This window comes from Pyrus communis, chromosome 7 (genome assembly GCF_041283825.1).
Source record: "Pyrus communis isolate YQ-2024b chromosome 7, ASM4128382v1, whole genome shotgun sequence".
In the NCBI taxonomy this organism is placed as follows: domain Eukaryota; kingdom Viridiplantae; phylum Streptophyta; class Magnoliopsida; order Rosales; family Rosaceae; genus Pyrus; species Pyrus communis.
This window is the reverse complement of record NC_142571.1, coordinates 4,194,044-4,216,540: the sequence shown is the minus strand read 5'-3', so window position 1 is coordinate 4,216,540 and position 22,497 is coordinate 4,194,044. Positions and strand designations below refer to the sequence as shown.

At 36.8% G+C, this 22,497-nt stretch overlaps 3 protein-coding genes across 4 annotated transcripts; 1 reads left to right on the top strand and 2 right to left on the bottom strand.

The window, feature by feature from the left end:
* The first annotated feature begins 5,917 nt into the window (after positions 1 to 5,917).
* LOC137733708 (uncharacterized) lies at positions 5,918 to 11,570 on the top strand. Its single transcript, XM_088697690.1, has 4 exons — positions 5,918 to 6,467; positions 7,371 to 8,076; positions 9,071 to 10,872; positions 11,106 to 11,570. Exons 1-3 carry the CDS (start codon positions 6,221 to 6,223, stop codon positions 9,519 to 9,521), a joined length of 1,404 nt encoding a protein of 467 aa, XP_088553816.1. The 5' UTR covers positions 5,918 to 6,220; the 3' UTR covers positions 9,522 to 10,872; positions 11,106 to 11,570.
* A 55-nt stretch (positions 11,571 to 11,625) lies between these two features.
* LOC137733709 (rRNA-processing protein fcf2) lies at positions 11,626 to 13,856 on the bottom strand. The gene is made up of 6 exons (XM_068472867.2): positions 13,720 to 13,856; positions 13,277 to 13,546; positions 13,090 to 13,150; positions 12,318 to 12,386; positions 12,107 to 12,222; positions 11,626 to 12,027 (listed from the first exon to the last, which is right to left on the bottom strand). Exons 2-6 carry the CDS (start codon positions 13,504 to 13,506, stop codon positions 11,919 to 11,921), a joined length of 585 nt encoding a protein of 194 aa, XP_068328968.2. The 5' UTR covers positions 13,507 to 13,546; positions 13,720 to 13,856; the 3' UTR covers positions 11,626 to 11,918.
* A 1,277-nt stretch (positions 13,857 to 15,133) lies between these two features.
* On the bottom strand, positions 15,134 to 22,440 carry LOC137734155 (putative aspartyl aminopeptidase). Of its 2 annotated transcripts, XM_068473460.2 has the most exons (11): positions 22,186 to 22,440; positions 22,012 to 22,102; positions 21,425 to 21,560; positions 20,776 to 21,048; positions 19,431 to 19,578; positions 18,375 to 18,614; positions 17,627 to 17,759; positions 16,824 to 17,005; positions 16,159 to 16,271; positions 15,659 to 15,763; positions 15,134 to 15,463 (listed from the first exon to the last, which is right to left on the bottom strand). In XM_068473460.2, exons 1-11 carry the CDS (start codon positions 22,348 to 22,350, stop codon positions 15,460 to 15,462), a joined length of 1,590 nt encoding a protein of 529 aa, XP_068329561.2. In that variant the 5' UTR covers positions 22,351 to 22,440; the 3' UTR covers positions 15,134 to 15,459. The 2 variants fall into 2 exon arrangements, with proteins under 2 accessions (XP_068329561.2, XP_088553815.1); XM_088697689.1 differs by lacking the exon at positions 15,134 to 15,463 and having other exon boundaries at positions 15,510 to 15,763.
* Positions 22,441 to 22,497: the final 57 nt, after the last annotated feature.

Genomic DNA, 22,497 nt, shown 5'->3' with positions numbered 1-22,497 from the left:
TTTATTTGGCGTGTTTTTGTCATTTCAATAAATATTCTCTTAGTATAAATAACTAACCAAATTAATTTGAATAAATATTCAATAAATTGGAAACAACATAAATAATACAAACAATAAATAATAAATTACAACCCAAAGTGATAAGGATACAATCAGTACTTTGATACCGATTGTCCACAAGAACTGTCGCTATATTATTAGCAACATTTCAGGATAACAATCGCTATCTTCATACCGAACGCCTCTTTTCAATTTTTTTTTTTTTTTTTTTTTGCTTATGTTTGTTTTAGTTCTCTTACCATAACAACAAACTATCAAACTCCTATTCTTCAAAATATATTTTTTCATGCAAAATCTATTATCGTACATATTTAGACACTTGTAATCAACGATTTAAAACCTAAATTTAAAGATATTTGAATTTAATAGTGGTTACTCAGATAAAGTAATGTACGAAGAAAAAACTCAAAGGAATAAACAAAAAAGCAGAAAATAAATAAATAAAAAAATGAAATGGGAAAGATCGGTACCACGCTACCGATCCTTGCCCAGTCGTATTTAAATTATCGTTCAATCTATTTATTTTCACCTTCGCCTAATCGTGAAGTTTGAAGATTATAGTAATACTTTTTGTTATATTCTTGAGTGTGGAACGTCATTTTAACAATGTTTTGGGCCTCCCTACTATATTTTTCACTTATTTTTTTAGTTTTTGACTTAAATAGTCTATTAAATATACATTTGTTGCTCAATAAATCGTAAACTTGCTTCCAAATAAATAAATGAAATAGAAAAGGATACGATCAGTACTTTGATACCGATTGTCCACAAGAACTGTCGCTAGATTTTTAGCAACAGTTCGGGTTAAGAATCGCTATCTTCATACCGAACCCCTCTTTTCAATATTTTTTTTTTTTTTGCTTATCCTTGTTTTAGTTCTCTTACCATAACAACAAACTATCAAACTCCTATTCTTCAAAATATATTTTTTCATGCAAAATCTATTATCGTACATATTTAAACACTTGTAATCAACGATTTAAAACCTAAATTTAAAGATATTTTAATTTAATAGTGGTTACTCAGATAAAGTAATGTACGAAGAAAAAACTCAAAGGAATAAACAAAAAAGCAGAAAATAAATAAATAAAAATATGAACTGGGAAAGATCGGTACCACGCTACCGATCCTTGCCCAGTCGTATTTAAATTATCGTTCAATCTATTTATTTTCACTTTCGCCTAATCGGAAGTTTGAAGATTATAGTAATACTTTTTGTTATATTCTTGAGTGTGGAACGTCATTTTAACAATGTTTTGGGCCTCCCTACTATATTATTCACTTATTTTTTTAGTTTTCGACTTAAATAGTCTATTAAATATACATTTGTTGCTCAATAAATCGTAAACTTGCTTCCAAATAAATAAATGAAATAGAAAAGAATACGATCAGTACTTTGATACCGATTTTCCACAAGAACTGTCGCTAGATTTTTAGCAACAGTTCGGGTTAAGAATCGCTATCTTCATACCGAACCCCTCTTTTCAATTTTTTTTTTTTTTTACTTATGTTTGTTTTAGTTCTCTTACCATAACAACAAACTATCAAACTCCTATTCTTCAAAATATATTTTTTCATGCAAAATCTATTATCGTACATATTTAAACACTTGTAATCAACGATTTAAAACCTAAATTTAAAAATATTTGAATTTAATAGTGGTTACTCAGATAAAGTAATGTACGAAGAAAAAACTCAAAGGAATAAACAAAAAAGCAGAAAATAAATAAATAAAAATATGAACTGGGAAAGATCGGTACCACGCTACCGATCCTTGCCCAGTCGTATTTAAATTATCGTTCAATCTATTTATTTTCACCTTCACCTAATCGGAAGTTTGAAGATTATAGTAATACTTTTTGTTATATTCTTGAGTGTGGAACGTCATTTTAACAATGTTTTGGGCCTCCCTACTATATTTTTCACTTATTTTTTTAGTTTTTGACTTAAATAGTCTATTAAATATACATTTGTTGCTTAATAAATCGTAAACTTGCTTCCAAATAAATAAATGAAATAGAAAAGGATACGATCAATACTTTGATACCGATTGTCCACAAGAACTGTCGCTAGAGTTTTAGCAACAGTTCGGGTTAAGAATCGCTATCTTCATACCGAACCCCTCTTTTCAATTTTTTTTTTTTTTTGCTTATCTTTGTTTTAGTTCTCTTACCATAACAACAAACTATCAAACTCCTATTCTTCAAAATATATTTTTTTATGCAAAATCTATTATCGTACATATTTAAACACTTGTAATCAACGATTTAAAACCTAAATTTAAATATATTTGAATTTAATAGTGGTTACTCAGATAAAGTAATGTACGAAGAAAAAACTCAAAGGAATAAACAAAAAAGCAGAAAATAAATAAATAAAAATATGAACTGGGAAAGATCGGTACCACGCTACAGATCCTTGCCCAGTCGTATTTAAATTATCGTTCAATCTATTTATTTTCACCTTCGCCTAAATGGGCTTGGACCGACTGACACAAAGTATGAGAGACAATTATTAAAAATCATCCATCAAACATAATTTATAAACAATGAATGTAATTCCTTGATAACAATCAATACCAACCCTTTGAAACTCCAAAGGAGTCACCCGGACATCCAAAAGTTCATTTGAAACAACTATCACATCTCACACCCATTTTCACATACACACAATGAAAGTAAAATTAGGGTGACACAGTTTATCCAAAGCCTACACCTTTGCAACTATCTCAACTCAAACTCAAGGAACCCAGGTGGATACAATCTCGGACCATTACTCAACGGGATCGCGGGGTAAGAGGGATTTCGGACCATCTCTCAACGGAATCCGAATGGTTACGATTCCGGACCATCACTCAACGGAATCGCGGAGTAGGAGGGATTCCGGACCATCTCTCAACGGAATCCGAATGGGTACGATTCCGGACCATCACTCAACGGAATCGTGGAAAGCCAACACCCATAATGTACAATGGTTCAAAGAACTGAGACCAGCACAAGTTACTTCATTTACAAAAGCTCAACTAAGAGAAGTAAAGCATAAATACTAACTTTTAGAATGGATCAACGAATCATAAATGAAACAATATCAAAACAGCAAATCCCCAATGGGTTAATGACCCACCACTAGCCCTCACATTTCATCACATCATGCCAATCAAACAATTTACATCATATTTCAAAATGTAATAATCAAATCTCATTCCATAATCTTAAATCAAAACTAGGTATTAACATAATAATTCAATAGAAATATATTTATAAACTAAGTCACACCCTCACAGAGTAGTAATTAAAAAAACAAGGTAATCACTAATATCACATATATTGAAGTCACTCACCTCGAACCCACGCAGCTTATATTGTGTGGATGGTTGCCGATGTACGATTTCGATGGTGTAGGCACTGAACTTACAGGTGACAGGTTGAGTAGACTTCGAGACGGTCGTAGGTGGGGTAGCAGTGCGGTATCAAAGACTTGGAGCGTTAGGTTACCCTTGATTCACTCTTGTACTTTTTATTTTGGGACTTTCTTTTGAGCATCTTGAACTTGTTTTTGGTCTGGCGAAGGTTGTACTTCTTTTTGGAATGTACATATTTGTAAATATCAAGTGGTGAACTTAGTTATCTTCATATTAATTTGGGTTATCATTTAAAGTAATTCCTTTAGTCGCTCATACCGTATTCAACAAACGTTATTTTCCTTGTCACGTGTCGATTCTCGACGTTTGTTGAGATCGGGGCGTGACAGATACAACTCTAAATTTAGGACAATCTTTGACAATATTCCAACATTCCCACTGGTTGAATGATTTATTTTTGCTTTTGGTTTTGGCAGCGTACCAAGCTTGTACTTGAAGTTCCTACACAATGCGCGAGAAGAAATAATTATAATGAAAATAAGTAACAAATAAATAATACAAACAACATAATTATAATGTAAGTAGGTAGCAAATAAATAATATAAACAATAAATAATAAATTATGTAGGTAACAAATAAATAATACAAACAATAAATAATAAATTATGTAGGTAACAAATAAATAATACAAACAAATAATTATAATGTAAATTTGGGTATCAAATAAATAATATATTGTTACATGATCCGAGTAATTTTCCCCGTTTCGAATATTACTACTAGCTTGTGCCAATGCGTCTCTCCACGTACTAAACGATTGGCTAAGTAATTTCCAACGACTGGACATCGATTCTTTGGTTCTTTGCCCACCAATTTTCTCAAGATAATTGGTATGAATAAGACTCCACATTTCTTGCAACTGCATCTCATTACCCGTAAGCGAACTATGAGTAACTTCAACCCAGCTAGTACACAACGCAACATCTTCAAGAAGTGACCAATTCGTACTTGCACCAGTGGTCATTTTGTTGAAAAAAAATGGATTGAAACTTTGAGACAAAGAAAGGAATGTGATTGAAAGTAGTTGAGAAAATAAGAAATTGTTGTGTAAGGTAGATGATAATGAGAAGGTATTTACAAAAAAGTAAAAACAATTTTTTTTTAAAAAAATTCAGATTTTTTTTTTTAATTTTTTACAATTTTTTTTTAAATTTTTATTCAATTAATTAATCTCTGCCGTTGGATATAAAAAAATTTGAATTCCAACACTCCAGATTGTGCCATGTGTCACAACGGTAACTTTTCTTAATTTTAAAACTATTTTTTCTTTTGTTTTTTTATTTATAAAGCATATTAATATCCATCGTTGATCTCAGATCGAACGGTGGATATTAAATAAGACTTTTTTTTTTTTTGACCGTTGAGATCGAACGGTTTAAATTAAATATCCATTGAGATTGAACGGACCGTGGGAAGCCACGTGGCTTCCCAACGGTAACTAAAAAGTAAATTTTTTTTTTCTGATTTTGTGTCGGCGACGCGCCCCCACACGTGAGTGGGGTGCACGCGCCTGACACAAAAAAAATTTAATAATGCCTGACGCCAGCCTGACGTCAGCACTGACATCACAGGGCCTCAGGCTCTCGGGCTGACAATTCTCCACGGGCCCGGAGCTCGGGCCTCCACCTTCACTCGGGCTTGCCCACACTGGAGCCGGTCCACGAGGCCTTGGGCCCCTGTTCTCTCCCCTGTCCCCCGAGCAACTGCCCACGCTGGGCTTGCTCTTAATGGAGAAACAAGTGCAGCAAGTACAAGTGAAGGAAAATGAAGGGATACTGAAAGGGTTGTAGTGGGTGGATGAGATGGGGACTCCATAGCTGCCTAGCCGCCCCCGCATTCTCATGTCGACAAGTGTCCCATGACCTAGCGATAAATGAACAGAGTTGATCTTAAATTTGACTATGCAGAAGATTTTTTCAATGTAACCGGAATAAGTATACTATATGTTATTAAACAAGTAGAGAGATATTTTAAAATAAAACTTCCTTGCACTGGTGTATATCGATTGGAAAATCTGTTCACTAGAGGTTGGGTTCGATTCTATTCGGTTTTTTTCAAAACTGAAGGCCAAAATTGAAATTATTATTCGGTTCAATTTTCTTTCAATTTTTTCAATTTAGTTTGGTTTTTTTTTAATCCAGTTCGATTTTTTTTCGATTTTGAAAAGAAAAACTAATGAAAAGGGTTTGAAAACTTTAAGTTTTAATGATAATGACAAAATAAAGGGAAAAGTGAATAATCATAATTGACTTTTTAGTGTAAAAATATGATTTTTCGTTAAAATAAACAGTAGCGTGAGCTTTTCGTTAAAACTTCTATTTTGAAACCCACCCAGCGTTCACACACTATTCGAAGGAGTTTATGAAAAAATAAACAAAACAAAGAGGCACGTGTGACGTGTGAAAGAAAATCCCACGCACCCACTCGCGAAAACCCACAATCCATCGTCAAACCTATCTCCCTTTCTCTGCAATTCCATTCGTTGTCTCTCTCCCTCTCTCTCTCCCAATCCTCGTTCCGAAACCCTAAAGAAAAAGCCCAATCAATCTGACATGAAATCCAAACCCCAAAATCTCGTTGGGGTTTCGATCTCAGTCTCAGAGGACACACACGTCCTTCGATGAATTGTTTGTCACCCTTCCTCAAACCCTAACCTCGATTTTCTTTCCCCTTTCGATTGCGCGTATTTTACACACGCAGAGAGGGATAGAGAGAGAGAGAGGTAGTGATCGATAGGCCATGGAGGGCTCTGTGGCGGAGGATATCGGAGCCCCGGAGTCATGGGAGGTCGCCGGTTTGGACGACGCCTTGAACCGCCTGATGCTTTCCTCCACCAAGGATTCCAAGCCCCCCCAAAGCCTTACCGACGTCCCGCCTTTGGTTTCCTCTTCTTCTGACGCTTCTGATAACTTTTCCGAGGATGCCGTCAATCAGGTCGACCAGTTCCTTCGCGAGGCCTTGCAAAACCCTCGGGAGCGCCTATCAAGTAAGCTTTGCGTACATCCCTAAAGTTAAGTTCATGTTTTTGCTTCTTAGAAAAACTCGACACGAAATTGAAGCTGAATGGGGTTTTTTATGGCTAATTTTGTTATAGTTTTCGTTTTGCAATCTTGTGTGGGTTGTATGCAGCTTACTTCCTGTTCCACATTTGCTTGCATTTTCTGCCCATGCCATTTTCGTTGCGGTTAAGGTTTTCTTTTGAAGTGCCTGTATGAATAACAGAAAGGAAGGCATAAGGAAAAGTCATAAGCTACTGGCCGAACACTTCCATTCACATAATTTTAGCTGCTATGGTTTTGATCTTCCTTCGTACTTTGTCGGAAAGCTATAGAGATGAAACTGACATGTTATAATATGTCTTCTAACACATGAAATGCTTTTCCATTTTATTTTATCTGTTAGTCCACATTCACATCGAAAGAGCCTGAGGATTTCCTTTATTTAGCTAGTTTTAGTTCCTAAAAGGGTTTAGTAGTAGTTGAAGGTGAAAGAGTGATTACCAGATCTACCTTATCCGACCTTACTGATCCCGAACCTAATCAAATTGGAATGTTTGACACAAATTTTGTGAGTGATTATGGAAGAATTTGGTTAGGTCGCTCAGGGTTGAAGGAAGGAGGAGAAGGATGGTTTTTTTGTTGTAAGAAAATTCAGTGAGTGAATTCCCGTAAAACTAAAAAGAGGGAAATTTGTTAAACTTCCTGTATTAACTGCTCAATGATGTTGGCGAATGAAATAGAAGTGAACCTTATTTTCTTGGAATCTTTTGTCACTGTCGTGGCCATTTTATTATAATTATTATAATATGTTTGGTTAGATGCCATCAGAATGCGCTGTCTTGTTTGGATTAACTAGAGTAAACCCTATTCATAGATATCTTCTTGTGCAGTTTTACGAATGGAGCAAGATGTGGAGAAGTTTATCCGTGATCCTCTTCAGCAGCAACTAGAGTTTCAGCAGTTGCCCACTTCTTATTTACGCTTGGCTGCACATCGTGTGGCTCAACATTATTCGCTTCAGTCAATGGTTTTATTAGATGATAATTTACCTGATGGCTCTGGTTCCAGAATTATTGTCCGCAAAACTCCTGAGTGTCGACTCCCTTTGATTCGCCTTGCAGACATCCCTGTTAATTTACCGTCAGAAGACAGCGGTGTTACTAAGGTTGCAATAAAACAGAGGCCACAGAAACGGTCACAGGGTGGAAACAGTGCAAACTCAAATTCGTTAAAGGAAAACAGTGCTAAAAGTGTGGAAGAACGGAAAGAAGAGTATAACAGGGCTCGTGCACGAATATTTAACTCTAGTATTAATGTGAGTGGTAGTTCAAGTGGGAAATCAGAAAGTGAACCAAAACTGCAGGATACTCCACAACATGTACCCTTGGTGATGCCAAAGGTGGAAGATCTACCAAGTGTTTCTGATTTGCACTCTGGTGGGGTTTTAATCGATTCTTCAACAAGTAGCAGTAGAACAGCTAGAATTAGGCCAGAGAAGGAGCCAATTGGGAGGTACAAACCAAATAATAGGGTAGCTATATTTAGGGATCGTGAGATTGACCGTAAAGACCCTGATTACGACAGGAGCTATGACAGGTATGGTATTCAGTATCTGTAATGACCATTTATTCTTCTCTCTATTATTCGTTTGGTAATCATTTTCCTTACCAAAATAGTTACTGTTGTCAGTATTGAAGCCTGTCCTTTCATTCACGCGAGGACCATCATCTTTTTGTGTTTGGAGGCAAAATCTCGTCTCATAATTATTTTTATGGTCATGGTTTTCTATTTGCTTAAGCTACTCGTCCCTTTCTGTTTTCTTCTTAAACAAACAAAAGAAAATATGATCTTAACTATCTATTGAAAATATGGTTCCTATCAGCGTTGCTAGTGTTGTCAGTATTGAAGCCTGTCCTTTAGACCATCTCCAATGGTTGGGCTAAAAGCCAAATATTTTAGCCCGGAAAATTTAGCTTTTAGCCTAGAAACAACTTTTCTGCTCCAACCGTTCTAGCCTAAAATTTTAGTCCGGGATTATTAAAGAATGAACTTAGGTTATTTTTTTTGTTAAATTAATTTTTTTTTAAATAAATATGTAGACTATCGTAAATTAATTTTATGAACATTTTAATCTAAAAAAATTTAAATTCCGATAAATATTGGGTGGAGTCCACTCCGATTTTTGGGCTAAATTTCGGGGGGAATTTGGCCTTGGTTTAGCATTTAGCCTAAATTTTCCCCTTGGGTTGGAGTGGGTTTGGGGGGAAATTTTGGGGGGTAATTTGGCTTTTAGCCCACCATTGGAGTTGGTCTTATTGTGACCATGATATTTTTGGATGATCTGGTCGTTACATGCCTTCTGATACTTTACCTGCTATGTTAATTCTTAAATCCAACTAATCCTTAATGAATGCTGCAAGTTGATAGAATCCAACAAATTAAGAACTTAAAGGTGTAATGTTGTAGTCCCTCTAATTTCCATGTAGCCCTGACCATAAAATTGTTCTTGAGCACACGTTATGTAGCTCCTGGTTTATTTGGTCTTTTCTATTTTATAGCTAACGAAAGTTTATGGTAAAATATTTTGCAGGTACATGCAAAGATTTGATCCTGGCTTTGGATTCAATGGTGGCCCATACACCATCCAGCCTATGTATACACCTGCATTGAACTATAACACCGAATTTCCTCAACTTGGTTCTGCACACAGGCCTCAGATTTCTACTGAACATCAGACTCGTCCTCTTCCACAACACCTACCTGGGCCTTGGGTTCCACCATCGCCCCCTGCTGGCATTGGGTATGGTCATCCGGAGACCATAATCACTCCATTTAATCCAAATCATGTTGGTGCACGATCTACATCTGGCATTTATCTGCATTCATCCCAGTATCCTTGTCAGCGCCCTGGAATGCCCTTTGTCCATCCTCATGAACATGTTCACCAATCTTTTTCACAGGTATGGCAATTCAACAGCTGTCTTTTCGAAAGTCAATTAAGAAGTCTTGTCAACTTCTTGTTGAAGAGGTACTTCTTTTGAAAAAAAAATAAAAAATTGATCTTTTTATTTCCCCTCTTTCCAAACGTGGTTTGAATTTGCTACTGCATTAGCACATTTCTGATTTGAGGGCACTGAACAGAATCTTTCTCATTATAATATATTTTGGTTGGTTCTCTTGCATCCTGCATTCATAACTCTCCACCTGACCTATCTACTTCACTGTAATTACAACACAACTCATTATTTATCAACTAAATAAAGATGGGTCCCACCGATATAATTTTGTGCTGCATCATTGTTGATCCAAATCATTATTTATCTCTGTACTCTTGGCACATGTAATGGGTACTCTTCCATGTATCACTTTTCTGCTTGATTGATTTTTTGTAATCTTATTTTCCATGAACTTCACCCCTTAATATGATTTTTAGTACCACCTTGTTATTAACGACCAAAAGTGTAGCATTAGCCGTTACTATCCCTTTTTTAGAAGTAGAAATCCTTGTATACCAAAAGAAAGAACGGTTTTTTATCACCTCTAGTTGTCGTTCTTTGTTTTTCAGCTGTTTCTGGATAAACTAGTAATAAGTCCCCAAAAAAATTCAAGTTTTATTTATTTTTTGCTTCAATATGGGGCTTAAAAAAATTTGTTCATAGATATAAGTGGCTAAAAAATAAATAATTGTAAAATTTAAGGCAGCTATATGAATGAACAAAAATCTGTCCTCTTACGTAAAAGTTTGTTGTTTTATTACTAGAAAGTTTCTTCATTTTCTTTAATTGTTCTCCTCCTGCTAGACTAAGGGAAATGTCATCTAAAGTAGAATCATAAGTCTGCATTCTAAATTGCAATTTTCGTTGTGCATTTTTATTTGATGAAATAAAAAAATAAAAAAAACTGTGGTGTGTTGCCTGAGGCTTCTCAAGTACTATGTTTCACTTGTTTTGACTGCTTGGAATATGGTGCTTGTGTTTTATTTATTTATGTATTTCTTTTTACTGTCTCATCAACAGCAACCTGATGCAAGTTTTGGGTTAGCCCGGCCCCGGTGAGGGGCAGGGGCTGTGCCTGCACCCTGCCTGCTTGGAGTCGAGCATGAATTATAATGGGCTGCGAGCCGCACGTGTTTTAGTTGGCAGGAGTGCAGGCATAGGGAACCAAGGGGGGCTTGAGTGGATGGACTCATTTCTATTGACACAGACATCATCTGTTCTCCTCTTCCTTGGTTCCAACGGAAGCTTCTTCCATCTGTGATGAATGAAGAAGCTCCATGGGTTTGGAAATTATATGTAAACAAGCTCTCTTGAGAGCTTTGTGACCCTATGATGACGAAGACGATTTAGAAGAATCTGAACAGAGCTGAGAAAGTATGTCTCTGCTTGGATGAAGGTATGCTCTCCTGATACTATCACATGCACACATGCACCGCGAACAAGGCTTGTGCACTGGCTGGTATAAGATGTGGTGGCGCACCGTTGGTGAAAGTGGATGGGATACATTTTGATCTAGCAAATTGGCTGTTAATTTTTCCAGTTTTCAACTCGAGTTATACTTGGATCGCCTCATTTGTATATATGTCGATATTAAAGCTTATCCAAATTGTTTTGGGTTTTGTTATGCAGGCTTTGGTTACTTGTTTAGAGAGTAAGCAGCATCGATACGTGTCTCTTTGCTGTCTTGATGCACGGAAAAGAGCCAGTGGGGGTCTGCATAGGAGGATTCTTTGGAATTATTTGTATGCCCTTGGGAAGTTTGATCTGCATCCAGGTTCTTCTGACAAAAAGATCTTAATAGTTGAAAAAAAGAAGGTATTCTGCATCATGTTACGTATCATACGACACTTTGGTCTGTAGTTATTTCTTTTAATACGGTTTATTTAAATTCATAAGATCTGTTGTAGTAATTATAAAACAAACCCGACGCGTATCTGCATGTCTCGCTTGGGAGATTCTGAGGAGCCATTGCCATGGTGCGATCTAGTGTTTCTGTTGAATTCTGAAATTAATTCTGGGTACGTTACAAGTAAAAAGTGCCATTTTGCTGTCAATTTTTATTCTAATAAAAGTTGGCAGTCTTTCTTCTGGATATTCTACGTAGTAGTCTTGCCTCACCAGGTCAAGGAGGAAATATAAAGAAAAATGATAAACACAAACGTTTCACGTACTGCTAGTTATTGTTTTCATTTGATTTATTCAATTCGACAATCATCAATAAAACATGGTACGTAAAGCTAAAAACGGCGTGTCAAATTTCGCTGCCCGCAAGCACGGAAATCAGATCCAGAGGCTACAGGCCAACACCTAGCAGAGGCAAGCAGTAACAGAAGCTTTCAAGAAACTCTCACTAAATAAGGTACACATGATCAAAATCTTTCTTTGGTTGTGTGAAATCAATAACTCTCCAGAGTCTCAAAAATTTGGTCAAGGTAAGATGTATCAGTGCCTTCTTTGCTTTGCACGCTGATACGACCCTTTACCCTTTATCTTCCATTTTTCATTTCCACCCGGCCGGTTTTTCTCTTCTATCTCGCGAACCTTCCGCTTTCTGTATGGTGGATCAACGAAATAAGCAACAGCATCATAGTAATAAAACCCGTGAAAGAAACCTCTGGCTGTCTTATTACCTGTAGTTGCCAAGTTTACGATCAGAAAGCACTTCCTCTGCAAGGGACACCTTCCTTTCCTTCTTTGTAAGTCTGCTCGAGAAGAAATCTAATGGGGACTCTATCACTGTCCCTACCTGATAAACAGCCACAAGGCAGATAACCTCGTCAAATGTACTAATACATCCCACGAACGGCTTCTTGTAACGTTATCGTGATACCATATTCTAACCTGGAAATACTTGTTCGGTTGTGCATCACCCTTTTTGTAATGTCTCTTTGGATCCATAACATTCCTTAACTGCAGTTAGAAAATTGAATCAGCCAACTATACTTCCTTTTAACAACAACGAAAGCATAGGACCAAAAAATAAACGAAACAGTAAAATGCAGAAGTTATAATTATAGTGATCCTTGCAAATGGATAACCCCGAAATCAATAACCCGGTAAAATGGTGCATGAGCAGGCATACATCCCACTAGGTTCAAATAAATGTCAATTGATATGCTTTAGAACGGAAATGGTCTGAATGATACAGGAAAATAACTGAATGTTAGAAGGGGTTCCAGATTCCAAAGAATTACCATCTCGTTTAAATGTTTCGATGAACATATGGTCTGCGGATGGACAAGAAAAACACCACTCACTACAGAATGTGCTTGCATTTAGATGGTTCTTTTCGTTAAAACCAATTTGACAAGCACTTGGAATCATACCAAAGTAAGTGTACTGTCAAATGCAAACTTCCAAGTTCGATTGGCATTTATCACATTCTCGATGCTAGAGACTCGGGTTTAAAGACTGTCCGATGTTTATTACTTCCAAGGTTGATGCAATGACATGGTAACTACAACTATAACCACAAAAACTTCTGAAAACACAGATCCTTAAGAGTAAAACAAATACCGTGGCAAGCCCAAAACCGAGAAAACAAGGAATGCACAGGACTACAACATTGTGCCAATGAAAACAAATAACTGAAACAAAACATAAGTTACCATACCTTGAGTAATTGGAGATCTTTCTGCAACTCCGGGGTCATGGTTGGTGCAGGCATGTCAAACCTAAATCAGAAACACATTACGAAACACCAAAAAGAATATGAATTTCAATCGCCGGCCAATGATATAGGGGAATCTAACAAAACCCAAGACTAAAAGGAAGCAGAGTGAATTGAGCTGATAACATACCAGCTTGTTCCAGCAGTGTCTTTGATCTGCTTCTTGGCCAATTTGTTCCGCTTTACCGGGTCATTCGGCGGAACGAAGAGGCCATCGACAAGCTGCGTGCTGGGTTTCCAAAGCGGATTAGCTTCGGGGCGAGGTTTGGAGCCAGACCCACCTCGATTTTTGGAGGCCGATGAAAAAGCCGGCAACTTTGGCTCCCACGAGAGCCCAATCGCCGCCTTGCTTTTAGCCATTCTAGAACGCAATTTATGGAACCGAAACTCGAAAGAGCACCTACGGAAATTACATGCATAAGCTGATACGCATAAAGCAGTTTTAATTCCTTGAAAAATTCAGAGAAGAGAAGAAGATACCCAGAAACTAACGTCCATTTATTGACTGCAAACGAAAAGAACAAAAAAAACCATACCGAAAAGTGAAGGCCGCCCTAAACCAGAAAACCTTACCTGGATTTTGGGACTCGAAAGACGAAGAAGAGGCCTAGCAGGGTGCGTGTGCTTGTCTCTGTGTGTGGCTTGCTTGTGGCTGGCCGGAGTCCCGTCGGAGAACGTGGACGGAGCAGCGCCGCCACGGATTCGAGAGAGACGAGAGGGTTGGAGTGTTGGAGAGATCGAGAGTTAATGAGATGAGGAGTCTGGGATAGAGCTAATTTGCGATGGACGGTTGAGATTAAATCTTAACCAATCCAACGGTTCAAGTAATTTTTAAATTATAAATAAACAAATAAACAAATATATATATATATATATATATATATATCGAGAGTTAATGAGATGAGGAGAGTCTGGGATAGAGCTAATTTGCGATTGACGATTGAGATTAAATTTTAACCAATCCAACGGTTCAAGTAATTTTTAAATTATAAATTATAAATAAACAAATAAACAAATATATATATATATATTCCCCACTACTGCCTACCCTAGGAGTCTAGACCGTGTCTCGATCCCAATGTGGCTGATCATCCTCTCGAACCAGCTACTGATCATCAACTTGGTAAGCTATTACCTCACCAACTAGCTAATCAGACGCGACCATCAATGAATTCATCAGATTAACCAACCAAAATTAGCTTCAATCATTATATATTGAACAGAAGTAAAGACGTCTGTAATGTTGGACGATAATAAAAAGTCATAGCAAACCTGGTAGCTACTTGTACTAAAAAACAAGTAAGCCTAATACCCTCTAGACAATAAAATATGTTGATATTTGGTTCGGTTTGGGATTCCCAACTGATTACATAGAGGAGCCTCAATCCCAAAACGAAAATTTTGGGATCGGTTTGGCTTCAGGTCGGGCAATTTTCGGTTCGGTTTTGGGACTGGAAGGGGCCGGTTCGGGATTTTCCATTTTTATTTTTATTCTCACGCCTGGGGCTAGGAGGGACTCAGGTGTGAAATTGTCCACAATCTATGCATGGTATTGTGAAAGCTAGGATTTAGAACTTAGACACCGTCTGAGTTGCATTGGTGTGCCATAATGTCGCATCCAAAGACAGCTCTCTATGTATTATATGAACTTACAAGAACGTTGGTTGTGACTACCAACAAGCAGTTGTAAGAGATGTGACCCTCAAATTCTCGTTGTTCTACTTGAGTAATACACGCTTAATAACACGAGTGAATTTGGTTACACCAGATTACGGATAGTACAGTTTTATTGAAAATTGGTCATGGAGGATGAAATGGTAGCTCATTTCGATTTTGGTTCGAAATTGGCGTGGCTTGGTTCGATTTTGGTAACCGGAAAAACACAAACCAACTGGCGTGGCTTGGTACGAAATTGGTTTCGGTTTTGGTATCCAGTTCAATGTACGCAGCTCATTTAGAACGTTATTTCGTATACTCGCAGCGCAAATGAGAAACCGAAAAGTAGTGTCATTTGCCTATCATAAATACTTGACATTAACGATCTGTTTCATTGTTTCAGGGACAATGGGAGCAAATCGGTATGGAGAAGCGCAACTTGCACATGTACTTGCAAAACTGGCATAATCCAACAAAGAGAATCAGGCTTTGTTCGGAGCTCAAGCAGAAACTCTCTAGAGGCAACTCAAAACCAAGCCCGAATGCCGATGTTGACGTTCGTTCTGCTTCCTCGGATCCATCAGTTGCAATAAGGGTTAGCCAGGCACACATTTGCCTAGCAGAAATAATCCCCCCCTCCAACTGTTGCAGTTTTTGTTACCTTTCCCCCCCAAAAAAGGAAAGAAGTTCTTGTTACCTAGCCCATCTCGAACAAATTTTGCTTTTGCATTGAAAATTATGTGATGAAAAGTAAACATTTCAAACGAAGGAATTTATTCAGGCTCTGTCTGTCTCAGCCCACGCACAAACAGATGATAGAATAATAAATTCAACAGAGTAATAAAAGGCGACTTACGAATCTACATCCAGCTTCCTGTCTATGCTTGAGAAAGTTTGGTAGAATGCCTTGAAGTATTTGTATGCAACATCGATATCTTCCTTCCCGCAAATCTCTCTCACACTGCAGTTAGAGATGAAAATAAACAAAACCAACAGTGATAACTCATGACGCATTATATTTCAACCTATAAAGGAGTGCTAATACATAAACGTACAATATTAGCCCCTCTTTTATTGAAAACTATCAGTTAGATTATCAAAATGCTTAATAATTTAAGCACTATTAAGATAGTTAATGAAACATATTATTTCACTTTACTATCAGCTGCATTTTTTTCATTAGACGGTTAGAGAGAGGCTCACTTTACTAGAGTCGTCCAAAGATATGCCACGACATGAAAATATGAAATAAATGAAGCTCGGGAGTGAGATCAATTATGAAAATATGATCTTCATAATTAAAAATATCAGTTGGCATCAAAATTTTGAGATTTATGTTGATTTGCGACACGATACCTGTGCATAGAAAGCTGAGGAATGCCACAATCGACAGTACGAATGCCAGCCCCTGAAGCTAGTATGGGACCTATGGTAGATCCACATCCCATATCGTTTCTCACCACAAATTCCTTAAGAGAAATAATAGAGCAAGTAAAAGCTATGAGCTAAGTTATTGTTATCTGAGATTCTGAAGTAAAGAATGTCAAAATAATCAATGAGACATGTGACATCAATTTTTTCTTACGACAATATGCTTTAAATTGAATTCCAAAAACGGACTGATTTATCTTTAGAGTGATGTATCTGATCTATGATGCTATCTCATAAAGGAGACATTAAATTGAATAGGGAAGAAAATTCTTATTTTTTTTTTAACACGAATTACTAACTTTGGAGTTTCTTTGTGGCTTGGATTTCAGTTTTTTTATGTAACAAGTGAGCAATATATAAACATTCAGAAAGTAATCCTGTTTCGGTCATTAGTAAAGGAAAAGAGATAAATTTCTCTCCATGAAGATGTTAGTATAATACATGAATAACACAGAACATAAGGTCAGTTTCCAAGGAAAGGGGAACCTACTCTATTCAACTTATTTAAAGCATGGGATTCCTACTTAATGACTTATTTAATGCAAGATTGTTAAATGGATTAATCAAACTGGGTGTCCAACAGTAAATACCTGAGTTGGAAGGTTATGGATTTTGCCAATTTCCTTGAAAATAAAAGATGTGACCCCACTAGTAGCATAGCGCTGGTTTGCATTATGCTTGATAACTAGACCTTTTTGCATTTCAGGACGATGGTGTTCTTCATGCTTGTCCATGAAATTTGGGTGTACTCCATGAGCCATGTCTGCAGACACTATTAAGAAAGCATCCCAAATATACACTTAGAGATTATGTTGATACATTACCTAAGAACAAAGAAATTAATAAAAAGAAGTTATATCCTGGTCACAAGAATAAAATTAGCTATAATACAGTCTCTGATTCAAAACCGTAAACCCTTTATCGAAAAACATACAGTTAGAGATTTTGTAATTCCCTTTACAGTTTATTTTCTTCGCATAGTGTGTTGCTTAGGATTGCAACTCCCATGTCTATTTTGGGCGAAGAGAACAAAAAGGCTATCATTCACGTGTTTGGTAACAGTGGGAAATGGTAACCAGGAAGTACCCCTTAAGCGTGCACACATAACAGTTATCAGATTCCTGAGAATGTGCTTGCAAAATATAGGAATGGAATCTCAAAACCGTTCCGTGTTTTGAATCCATAAACCAAAATGTAAAGCTAAATGAAAAGTGAATTGCAAGATATTTTCATGGCATGGACATTTTTCCATTCGTCTTTTGAATGTGCAATAGACATTTTAGAGCTAAATGAAAAATAAAATTCAAGATAATTTTTTAAGAGAGAGAGAGAGAGAGAGAGAATTATTAAAGGTCCAGTGGGAAAAACTCATAAAGGTGTGACTCAAACTTACCAAGAAATGATTGGCAAATTGCACGCTCAAAAGCACATTCACCAACATATTTTTCAGCTAAGCAACTAATTATACGTCTCATAGCCTGAAACATCGTTGGTGCACCAGCCCCCTGAATTGAACCTGAACCAACCTAAACAAGAAGAGTTGAAGATAGAATCTGTGAACTGGCCAAAAAGGCAAGAGAAAATGCACACGAAAGATTACCATCACTATAAATGCAACATGAGTAAGAAGGGGATGTTCCTTGTGGAAATAAGAACCATCATAAAATGATTCAATTGTTGAAACTCTACAACAGAAAGTAATTACTCTCTTTCTGTAGAGTGTAGAATGTGTGGTCATGCAACACACATGCAAGCACGAATTTTAATTTTCAGGATGGCATGAGTGTTGCAGATAATCGCAGGCTGTTGAAAACATCAGCCACACAGTAAAGTTAAATGTGATCAATGACATTGAGGGGCATTGCAAGAAACAGACTCTACCTCTCAGTGTGTGTGACACCTATGTAGGGTCCACTCCGCATGGTATAACTAATAGTGTTTATAGTCATTCACGTAATTTTACATCGTCATGGATATTAGATAATGAAAATCTAGTTTTGGAAAAGGAGAATATGTGAGGCACGCAAACTATCCCTAGAAGCATATGAATACAGAACTTCAGTACTTCAAGTAACAAATAAAAATATGGGATCGGGATAAGGGAAAATTCATGCTGCAAGAACTTCTGATGAAGGAAATACCTCTTCATTGTCAAATAAAGCAACCATCCGTACAGCATGTTCACTTGATATATCACCAGGTGATTCACATGAATCAATGAGAGCCCTTAACGCACAGTAACTCGAGGCCAGATTATCCAACCTTCCTGAAAAAATAAATTCATCGTTTCCACCTCCAAGGCAGCTCGGTTGGGTATCACAAATATTCAACTCAATACTCACCATGTCATCTATGTTACAATTGAGCTCATCTGATAAAACCTGAAAACCACAGCTGTAATTCAATAAAAAGTGTTTTACACCCAAAACAAGTGCACCATTACTTTAACAGTGATCACAAAAATGGATAACTTGAAAAGTTACAATGTTACATAGAAACAGAATTCACTTGTGTATAAGTCAAAAATGGAAACCGGATCATTTGGTTATTTGATATGGGAATGCCCATATACTATAACGAACATGATAATTTCACATCTTCTAATTTTCTTTATATATAAAGACCACTTTTATTTAGTGCCACGGTATTTGCTGATTAGGATATCTACTCAGAGATTAGAGAGTGATATAGATTGAATGTATTATCCTAAATTGACAAGAAAGTCTATTACCTCTAACAGTTGCATACAACAGATAAATAAGAATGCGTTCCCAGTGCTAACACCAGTGACATTGCTATGAATATAGTAATTTTCCTGCAAATTCCCATTGCAAATTTACATCTATACTCTACCATTCATACCTAAAAATGATAGAGGTAACCGCAGAAGCACTGATCATACAACTCTCATAAGCATTGGAGTACTGCTCGCTTTTTCTCATTTCAATTTCTATCTTTTAATTATTTTATTGAATATACAAGTGAATTTTGTGAAACAATATGCTTCTAGTCTTTTAGATTGACATAAATAAGATTTTTTCATTTTTCAATTATAGTCACATTACAGAAGATACAAGGAAAGGGCAAGCTCGCATATTCCCAAGCCGCAAACACTAACAGATAGAATATCCCAGCTTATACTTTTCAAAGATACTTTAGAAGCTTTACCAACTAATTATGGAACACCAAACAAATACCTGCATGAGCAAAGGATGATGATCAGCTTTTGAAGATGCTGTGGTACTTTTCTCTTTTGTCTCCAGAGATGCTTCATCTAGTTTGGATGCCAGTAAAGGAATAAGTTGAGTCTCTATATTCGGTTTAAATCCATCCTTGTTTACTGTGCTAAACAAGCAAAGGAAAAACAATGAGATGATCTGCACAACAACTGGCTCTATTAGAAAGCCTTAAGACAAGTCACACACTACTTAATAGTTATGAAACACGATGCAGCTTCGACTATAACTACTTAGAAACTAAGTTATTGAACTGTCTACCAATTGTCAAATTGTACAAGCTTGTCGCACCTCAAAACTTAAACCAATAAAAATTTATTTGTTCAAATGTATGCATACATATAGCATTCTCTTAAAAAACCTGCCCTATATAGCCATTCACTATAACAAGATGACATATGAATATTTGATAACTAACAAAAGCATGACTTCATTAACAGGTATAACTTTTTGGAGTGCTCCTAAATGCTAAGGGGCAGCCCTGCCATAACTGAGAACTTGAAATCTCAATTTAAAGCACATGGAAGCCTTCAGTTATAAGTATAAGCTTCAAATATTTATCTTTCACGATCATATATACTAAGATTTTTACCCTCCTTCGCAATCATAGATCCTCTCAGAAACTGGAAAACTACTATCTTAGTAGTATAGGGACATTTACTTAGATTATATATTCAATTGCTAAGTTAAACAAATTAAAGTAATAGATAATACATCTATGATCACCAACGTAGATAGTCTTTCACAGAGCAGTGTTATTAATGTATCAATAACCTTTATCAACATTCAATGAGCTTTTGTGCATGAAAACATAAGCTTTTGTTCCAGAATGTTGTCTCACACTCCAGTTAATACATTCAATCTAATAAATTCATATACAGCACATTTCCTTCAAGGTTAACCTTTCCTCTTATCTTCCTCTTGATCAAAGAATCCCCTTTCAGACACAAATATAAATTCAGTTTACCAAATTACATTTTAACAAAATTAACAATTGCAAAGCTTAACTTTTCTTCAGAGAAACAAAACCTTTCTGAACAGACAAGTCAGTCCAATTAATCTGCTAACTTTGTACCCATCTCGTGGAGCACCCTATATTGACTCCACCTTAAAATTCAATCTAACTGGACTCAAGCATCTACAATTGTTGATCAATAAGGTCTTCATCATTCATATACAGTGTTCACATTTTCATTGAACCAAGTAAAGGTACATTTTGGTAAAAAATTAAAAATTTAAAAATTTAAAAATAAATAAATAAATAAATAACTCAAAAGAACTACGCATTACAGGAGCATTTTCTAACCGGTCAAGGTGAATGGCCAGTGTCGGTATTCGTAACAGAGGTCGCTTCACTTTGACAAGCTTATGCAAAAAGGAGCCCTTACTGCCTCTCAATATCACCCTGCCTGCCACACTTAGGTCTCTATCAAACCAAGTATGCCAGAGACCACCTCCATATGTCTGCACATTGATCATTTGATAACCAGACTTGGATGATGCAGATCTTGGCTTTAATTTTAGACACGGACTGTCTGTGTGTGCAGCAATCACATGGAAACCACTACCAACACTATACCTGAAGAACTAAGAATAACTTTTGATTAACAAGTGCCAATCAGGTAGAACTACAAATACAAACCTAACAATAAAAAAAAGTAAAAAAAGAAAGAAGGAATGACTTGAGCTGTATACAAAGCAATAAACAAAATAACAGGCATTACAGAGATTTTATTACCATAAAGATAATTCAATATATGCGGTAAATCTATGTCAAAAGAAAATGATGGTGACACAAATATCCAGAATTCAATAACAAAGGTTACACAATTTGTAAACCCATGTCACCCAACTGTAACTGGTCACATACTCCATTAGGTTAGTAGTAATGCATAGTTGCTGATGATTCTAAATCCATCATCCTATTTTTCAACTGATAGATCTGTTTCACTCACTTCTCTCCAACAGCAAACGCAACCAAACAAGACATATTCCGTGTAAAGAAGTAGCGGCCACCAGGCTTCAGGTCCCACTCATCATTCTCACTCAGCAAATGAAAACCAGCAGCAATTAGTTGTCTTTTCGCTTCAGCTGCAAAGAAGACCAAATCCTAAATTAGAACAAAACTAAGACCATACATGTATCCAATTCAGCACCTCTTTCTTCATACATAAGCATTCATTGGCCTCATAATTGGATCAAAGTTAACAATTTAAAGTTAAGTCATATTTAAGCCCTCGGGGTTTAGCCTCGAAGTGGATGAATTTGCTTTGCTTTTGAGCACATTGCGATTGTTTGAATTCAAAAGGAAATATTACCAAACTAAGCTTTGAATCTCGGAAACATATTCTAAAGATCAGTTTTTCTTATTATCCACATCCTAGCAGATGCAAAAGAAAATGCCACGGAGTTCATATTGTTCAATTCCTTTCCCTTCCTTCCCCTGATTTTCCCAGTAACCAAACGGATTCTTACGAAAAATTTCAACAGAAAATACACACACACACTAAAAAACAACATAAAATGATAGAGTGATGAGTACCGGTAGCATGAAAGTGAGTCCAAGACTCGTTGAGGTAGTCGAGCAGATCCCCAACGATTGAGGTATTCGCTCCTGCCGCAGAAACCGAGCTCTGACCAACACCACACACAAGACAAAATCAAATACATACAGATTGCACGTCAGAGGTATCAATTATGGAGAGAGGGAGAGGACCTGAGGGAGATGAGGGGAGTTGGAGGAGCAGAGGATAGGACCGGTGGAGAAAGTGCGGGGACGTGAGCGGCGGAGCTGGTTGGGGTTGGGGAACAGTACGGAAGGCTTGACCGTGAGAGGAGAGTGGGGGAGTTGCATTTGCTGCAATCGAGTTATCGCTGCCATTTCTCAACTTCTTCTGGTATTCTACTCTCTCTGCGACTGCGAGTCCCTGTGAGTGAGCGTGTGCAACTTTTTTAGTTCGACTTATCCAACAATTATTAACCTCCTAAACTCCTAAACTTAGAAGGCTCGAATAGTTTCAATTTGATT

What these genes read in the sequence shown, in the direction of transcription:
- LOC137734155 (XM_068473460.2), bottom strand. Translation starts at nt 22,350, where the DNA reads ATGGCAGCGATAACTCGATTGCAGCAAATGCAACTCCCCCACTCTCCT. An exon ending in GACTCACTTTCATGCTACCG is followed by an intron (nt 21,561 to 22,011) that starts GTACTCATCACT and finishes TCTTCTTTGCAG; the next exon opens with CTGAAGCGAAAAGACAACTA. An exon ending in CTGGCCATTCACCTTGACCG is followed by an intron (nt 19,579 to 20,775) that starts GTTAGAAAATGC and finishes TTGCTTGTTTAG; the next exon opens with CACAGTAAACAAGGATGGAT.
- LOC137733709 (XM_068472867.2), bottom strand. Translation starts at nt 13,506, where the DNA reads ATGGCTAAAAGCAAGGCGGCGATTGGGCTCTCGTGGGAGCCAAAGTTG. An exon ending in AACCGAACAAGTATTTCCAG is followed by an intron (nt 12,223 to 12,317) that starts GTTAGAATATGG and finishes GCTGTTTATCAG; the next exon opens with GTAGGGACAGTGATAGAGTC. An exon ending in CGTAAACTTGGCAACTACAG is followed by an intron (nt 12,028 to 12,106) that starts GTAATAAGACAG and finishes TCCACCATACAG; the next exon opens with AAAGCGGAAGGTTCGCGAGA.
- LOC137733708 (XM_088697690.1), top strand. Translation starts at nt 6,221, where the DNA reads ATGGAGGGCTCTGTGGCGGAGGATATCGGAGCCCCGGAGTCATGGGAG. An exon ending in CCCTCGGGAGCGCCTATCAA is followed by an intron (nt 6,468 to 7,370) that starts GTAAGCTTTGCG and finishes CTTCTTGTGCAG; the next exon opens with TTTTACGAATGGAGCAAGAT. An exon ending in TACGACAGGAGCTATGACAG is followed by an intron (nt 8,077 to 9,070) that starts GTATGGTATTCA and finishes AATATTTTGCAG; the next exon opens with GTACATGCAAAGATTTGATC.